The following is a 6,984-nucleotide window of genomic DNA, read 5'->3' as shown; positions in this document are numbered from 1 at the left end:
TAGTTTGCCTCCGGTGATGCTTTGTGCAGACCGCACCACCCCCCGGAGAGCCTTGCAGTTGCCGAACCAGGCGGTGATACAGCCCGACAAGATGCTCTCAATTGTGCATCTGTAAAAGTTTGTGAGGGTTTTAGGTGACATGCCAAATTTCTTCAGCCTCCTGAGGTTCAAGAGGCGCTGTTGGGCCTTCTTCACCACATGGTCTCTGTGGGTGGACCATTTCAGTTTGTCCGTGATGTGTATGCCGAGGAACTTCTCCACTGCTGTCCCGTCGATGTGGATAGGGGGGTGCTCCCTCTGCTGTTTCCTGAAGACCAGGATCAGCTCCTTTGTTTTGTTGACGTTGAGTGAGAGGTTGTTTTCCTGACACCACACTCCCAGAGCCCTCACCTCCTCCCTGTAGGCTGTCTCGTCGTTGTTGGTAATCAAGCCCACTACTGTTGTGTTGTCTGCAAACTTGATGATTGAGTTGGAGGCGTGCATGGCCACGCAGTCATGGGTGAACAAGGAGTACAGGAGGGGGCCGAGTGTTGAGGATCAGCGAAGTGGAGATTGTTTTCTACCTTCATACCTGGGGGCGGCCGTCAGAAAGTCCAGAACCCAATTGCACAGGGCAGGGTTGAGACCCAGGGCCTCAAGCTTAATGATGAGCTTGGAGGGTACTATGGTGTTGAATGCTGAGCTGTAGTCAATGAACAGCATTCTTACATAGGTATTCATCTTGTCCAGATGGGATAGGGCACTGTGCAGTGTGATGGCGATTGCATCGTCTGTGGACCTGTTGGGGCGATAAGCAAATTGAAGTGGGTCTAGGGTGGCAGGTAAGGTAGAGGTTATATGATTCTTGACTAGTCTCTCAAAGCACTTCATGACAAGCTGCTATCCAGCAAATACCTCGGAATATCATATTCCTGGAATCTCTGTCTCTCTGTCTCTTTATCTCTCTCTCGGTCTCTCGCTCTCTCAATTTCAATTAAATTCAAAATGACTTTATTGCCAAGACATTCAGGCAGTATGTATTGCCAAAGCATACAAAACAATTACAATACAAGACATACAGATGAAATGAAAAAGACATATGAATGAAAAACATACGAATTGTAGTGTGTGTTGTCCCTCTCTCTCCCTCTCAAAATAAGTGCTCTAGAAAGTGTAATTTCAGTCTGACCTTATAGTTGACATGGCTAGCTTGGTGTGATGCGAAGTGCAGTTCAGAAGACCAGTCCTGCAGACGTTTCAAGTGTGACATTTAGCATAAATTCAGTGTTTTTCTTTTGGCTCTGTCCATTCTAGAATGTGACGCACGACAGAACAAAAAACCCCAAGACAAATACACAGTAGCCTCTGAGCTCTCAGCCTGACAGAGTCAAATATTAATTGTCAACAGAACTTTTCTGAGACTGGGAACAATGGAAGCTGGACACTAGAGAACACATCCCCTATCCCATCTGGACAAGAGGAATGCCAAATAAAATTTGATTTGATTTGAAGATAGAAATGTATGAATGGAAAGGGTGTGTGTGTCCAGGGAGTGGCTGTTTCGCTGCTGATGGGTATTCTGCGTCAAAGCTTGTCACACAAAGCTAGGCAGAAGTACCACTCTGTGTAAACTTTCTGGGAGCGAGTTTTTAACACAGCGAGTGCCAGTCAGAGAAGATAGGGAGGCACAGCCCAAATCTCACAAGTCACACACGTACTGCAGTCATACACACACGTACTGCAGTCATACACACACACACGGTCATAGTTTCAGTGACGCTCACACTTCAGCGTGCACGTACAAACACTACCGTCTGCACAAGATTTCTTTAAATTACCTCATGTAATTAGAATACCTCCTGTATTTAGAATACCTCCTGTATTTAGATTACCTCCTGTATTTAGATTACCTCATGTGTTTAGATTACCTCATGTGTTTAGATTACCTCCTGTATTTAGAATACCGCCTGTATTTAGATTACCTCCTGTATTTAAAATACCTCATGTGTTTAGAATGCCTCCTGTGTTTAGATTACCTCCTGTGTTTAGATTACCTCCTGTATTTAAAATACCTCATGTGTTTAGAATGCCTCCTGTGTTTAGAATACCTCCTGTATTTAGAATACCTCCTGTATTTAGATTACCTCATGTGTTTAGAATGCCTCCTGTATTTAGAATGCCTCCTGTGTTTAAAATACCTCCTGTATTTAGAATACCTCCTGTATTTAGATTACCTCCTGTGTTTAGATTGCCTCCTGTATTTAGAATGCCTCCTGTGTTTAGAATGCCTCCTGTATTTAGAATACCTCCTGTATTTAGATTACCTCCTGTGTTTAGATTGCCTCCTGTGTTTAGAATGCCTCCTGTGTTTAGATTGCACATCTTATTTGTGTTGAACAAGTTAAACACGCAGGACACTCACAGTGGCAGCATCACCAGGGAGTCTGTTCAACTCCCAGCCCCAAGCCCTCAGCCCCATCCTCGGTCTCCATCCCCGGTCTCCATCCCCAGGGTAATTGGTGGTGTGTCCAGGACCCAGGCGTCTATCGGTGACGTCAGTCCCCAGCCAGACACAATAAGGACAAGCTGCTATTAGCCAGACATATCTCTGACTGCTGTCACTGACTGTGTTGCTAAAATAATCACAGCACTTCAGGGCTTAGCTGTGGTGTCACTTAAATAAATCAATCATACGCTGATAGGGGAGTATAGGCTAGCTGTGTGAAAGAGATGCTATCATGCTATGCTATAGCTTAAAGATACTCTGTGTAACATCTTTGTGACAACAACACTGATTTACTGGGCGACCTTGAAATATTCATATACATAGGCCAACTATCTTGTTTATAAAATGTTGAAATGAGTGAATACAATTTACAGTGTTAGCAGATCTACAATTTATACCACATTGTTCAATGATAGCCATCTACTGGAGTATATAAAATAATGTAATATTATTCAGATTTATTTTTCTGAACCTTTGCCCTTGATGAGACCAGAGGAACGGGAACATCACACCATCTTATCGAGAGGGTTTCTGTCCATGTGGCTGTAGACAATACAGTTACGAAGATATCAACCTCTTCCCCTTTGAAAACTGACGTCACGACGCCAAGAAGCATCCATTCATTCCCTCACATGTACATACAGATGTAGGATCTTCATTTGAGCCAGTTTGCTTTTAGCAGGAAAATAATCCTGCAGCAACAGGAAATGTGAATTATTATGTGGAATATAATTCATGGACATTTTTGTAGGGGTTGATACATTTTTCGTAAGTGAATATATAGTCTGACATTTCAAAGTATAAATTTCCGCCACTACACTACGAGTTTTAGATTTCTTCATTGCAGGAAGGTTCTTCTGCAACAAGGTGTTCAAATTAAGACCCTACACCTGTACGTGTTCACATTCAGTTCAACATTCCAGTCTCCCAAAAAAACAAACTTTTACAAAGTTATTTGTGTTCCTCAGATTTGGACCAAATTTAGACCATAATTGTGGGGTCACGTCATTCCTCCTTAATTTGGTTAAATTAAATTAAATCCTAATTAGTCTGTGTGGTTTGGCGTGCTCTGCTGTGTTGTGGTCTTGTGTGCTCTGATCTGCTCTGGTGTGGCGAGGTGTGGCGTGGCGAGGTGTGAGGTGTGGCGTGATGTGGTGTGGCGAGGCATGGTGTGATGTGGCGTTGCGAGGTGTGGCGTGATGTGGCGAGCTGTGATGTGGTGTGGCGAGGTGTGGCGTGATGTGGTGTGATCTGGTGTGGCGAGGCATGGTGTGATGTGGCGTTGCGAGGTGTGATGTGGAGTGGCGAGGTGTGGCGTGATGTGGTGTGATGTGGCGAGGCATGGTGTGATGTGGCGTTGCGAGGTGTGGCGTGATGTGGAGTGGCGAGGTGTGGCGTGATGTGGTGTGGCGAGGCATGGTGTGATGTGGCGTTGCGCGGTGTGGCGTGATGTGGCGAGCTGTGATGTGGTGTGATGTGGCGAGGTGTGATGTGGCGTGATGTGGCAAGGTGTGATGTGGTGTGGCGTGATGTGATGTGTGATGTGATGTGGCAAAGAGTGGTGTGGAGTGATGTGGTGAGGTGTGATGTGGTGTGGCGAGGCATGGTGTGATGTGGCGTTGCGAGGTGTGATGTGGCGTGGAGTGATGTGGCGTGGAGTGATGTGGCGAGGTGTGATGTGGCGATGTGTGATGTGGCGAGGTGTGGCGAGGCGTGATGTGGTGTGGCGAGGCATGGTGTGATGTGGCGTTGCGAGGTGTGGCGTGATGTGGCAAGCTGTGATGTGGTGTGGCGAGGTGTGATGTGGTGTGGCGAGGTGTGATGTGGCGTGATGTGGTGTGATGTGGTGTGGCGAGGCATGGTGTGATGTGGCGTTGCGAGGTGTGATGTGGAGTGGCAAGGTGTGGTGTGAAGTGATGTGATGTGGCGAGATGTGGAGAGGTGTAATGTGGCGTGGCAGGGTGTGAGGTGGCATGGTGTGATGTGGCGTGGCGAGGTGTGATGTGGCGTGATGTAGCGAGGTGTGATGTGTGAGGTGGCGAGGTGTGATGTGGTGAGGTGTGATGTGGCGTGATCTGAGGTGTGAGGTGGCATGGTGTGGCATGGCGAGGTGCGATGTGGCGTGGCTAGGTGTGATGTGGCTAGGTGTGATGTGATGTGGCGTGGCGAGGTGTGATGTAGCGAGGTGTGATGTGTGAGGTGGCGAGGTGTGATGTGGCGTGATCTGAGGTGTGAGGTGGCATGGTGTGGCATGGCGAGGTGCGATGTGGCGTGGCTAGGTGTGATGTGGCTAGGTGTGATGTGGTGTGATGTGGTGAGGCGTGATGTGGCGTGGCGAGGTGTGATGTGTGATGTGGTGTGAAGTGAGGTGGCAAGGTGTGGCGTGGAGTGATGTGGCGAGGTGTGATGTGGCGTGATCTGAGGTGTGAGGTGGCATGGTGTGGCATGGCGAGGTGCGATGTGGCGTGGCTAGGTGTGATGTGGCGTGGCTAGGTGTGATGTGGTGTGATGTGGTGAGGCGTGATGTGGCGCGGCGAGGTGTGATGTGTGGTGTGAAGTGAGGTGGCAAGGTGTGGCGTGGAGTGATGTGGCGAGGTGTGATGTGGCAAGGTGTGATGTGGTGTGGCGTGATGTGGCAAGGAGTGGAGTGATGTGGCGAGGTGTGATGTGGAGTGATGTGGAGTGATGTGGAGTGATGTGGCGAGGTGTGATGTGGAGTGGCGAGGTGTGGCGTGATGTGGTGTGGCGAGGCGTGATGTGGTGTGGTGTGGCGAGGCATGGTGTGATGTGGCGTTGCGAGATGTGATGTGGCAAGGTGTGGCGTGATGTGGTGTGGCGAGGTGTGATGTGATGTGGCGAGGTGTGGCGTGATGTGGTGTGGCGAGGTGTGATGTGATGAGGTGTGGCGTGATGTGGTGTGGCGAGGCATGGTGTGATGTGGCATTGCGAGGTGTGATAAGGTGTGGTGTGAAGTGATGTGATGTGGCGATATGTGGAGAGGTGTAATGTGGCGTGGCGGGGTGTGAGGTGGCATGGTGTGATGTGGTGTGATGAGGTGTGATGTGGCGTGATGTAGCGAGGTGTGATGTGGCGTTGCGAGATGTGGTGTGGTGTGATGTGGCGAGGTGTGGCGTGATGTGGCGTGGCGGGGTGTGAGGTGGCATGGTGTGATGTGGTGTGGCGTGGCGAGGTGTGATGTGGCGTGATGTAGCGAGGTGTGATGTGTGAGGTGGCGTGGCGAGGTGTGATGTGGTGAGGTGTGATGTGGCGTGATCTGAGGTGTGAGGTGGCATGGCGAGGTGCGATGTGGCGTGGTGTGATGTGGTGAGGCGTGATATGGCCCGGCGAGGTGTGATGTGGTGTGAAGTGAGGTGGCAAGGTGTGGCGTGGAGTGATGTGGCGAGGTGTGGTGAGGTGTGATGTGGCGTGGTGTGAGGTGGCATGGTGTGGCATGGCGAGATGCGATGTGGCGTGGCTAGGTGTGATGTGGCGTGGCTAGGTGTGATGTGGCGTGGTGTGATGTGATGTGGCGCGGCGAGGTGTGATGTGGCGTGGAGTGATGTGGCGAGGTGTGATGTGGCGAGGTGTGATGTGGTGTGGCGTGATATGATGTGGTGTGAAGTGATGTGGCAAGGAGTGGCGTGGAGTGATGTGGCGAGGTGTGATGTGGCGAGATTTTCTGCGATGCGCAATCCAGTCGTCATGCATTGTTTTGAATTAACATTTTATTAAGGCTTTCCCAAAAAAAACTTCCCATTTTAAATGTTGACTGCAAAGTAGGCCTACCTGGCCGAATGATATTCTGATGATTTGTGTCAGTTGAGAAGGCATTTGTTTCACAAAATCTGCCATCACATGTAGGCCTATTGTACAGTACAGAGACACAGCTAGCCAAACAGTCTCTTGCTAGCTGCACATCTACACCTTCTCAAAGATATTTATTTTTATTTTGGCCTTAAACATAAACATCTTGTAGTTTTTCTATTAAAAAAAATGGAATTTTCAAGTGAAAACTATAGGAAAACATAGTATTTTTAACACAGGACGCCTTTCCTTCGCCGGGGTAGGGACGTTTTAGGAAATTGTTGGCAAAATTTTAGTTTAGAGTATACCCACTTATCCAGGCACCACTACACCACTGACTATACCACTGTGTTAAACATCACATTAGCAGTACCTGGGAGAGACAGTGAGCCTAGAGAACTTCCCTTAACATGAAAATATGTCAAGCAGCTCTCTGTTTACCTAACTGAAACTAAATGGATGGGGGGGACAGGAACAGCACGGCGGACCAAGCCATACTGTATATAGAGACACTTTGCGTGTGCGTGTGCGTGTGCGTGCGTGTGCGTGCGTGCGTGTGTGCCAGCCAATGCTCTACCTGGCTGAGGCTGTGTGACATGCTGGAATTGAATCCTACATGTAGTCTATCAGGAGATGTAAGAGAGTAGCTCCAGCATTCTGGTCTCCCTGAGTCGCCCGCTCCTTGAGCTCTGTAA

At 48.9% G+C, this 6,984-nt stretch overlaps 2 protein-coding genes across 2 annotated transcripts; both read right to left on the bottom strand.

The window, feature by feature from the left end:
• Positions 1-3,530: 3,530 nt before the first annotated feature.
• Positions 3,531-4,589, bottom strand: LOC120045327 (histidine-rich glycoprotein-like). The gene has a single exon (XM_038990210.1). The coding sequence runs from the start codon at positions 4,587-4,589 to the stop codon at positions 3,531-3,533; it is 1,059 nt and encodes a 352-aa protein (XP_038846138.1).
• Positions 4,590-4,974: 385 nt separating this feature from the next.
• Positions 4,975-6,189, bottom strand: LOC120045326 (histidine-rich protein PFHRP-II-like). The gene has a single exon (XM_038990208.1). It carries the CDS (start codon positions 6,187-6,189, stop codon positions 4,975-4,977), a length of 1,215 nt encoding a protein of 404 aa, XP_038846136.1.
• Between the last annotated feature and the right edge of the window lie 795 nt (positions 6,190-6,984).

This window comes from Salvelinus namaycush, chromosome 4 (assembly GCF_016432855.1).
Source record: "Salvelinus namaycush isolate Seneca chromosome 4, SaNama_1.0, whole genome shotgun sequence".
Taxonomy (NCBI): domain Eukaryota; kingdom Metazoa; phylum Chordata; class Actinopteri; order Salmoniformes; family Salmonidae; genus Salvelinus; species Salvelinus namaycush.
This window is presented reverse-complemented; position numbering and strand designations above follow the sequence as displayed.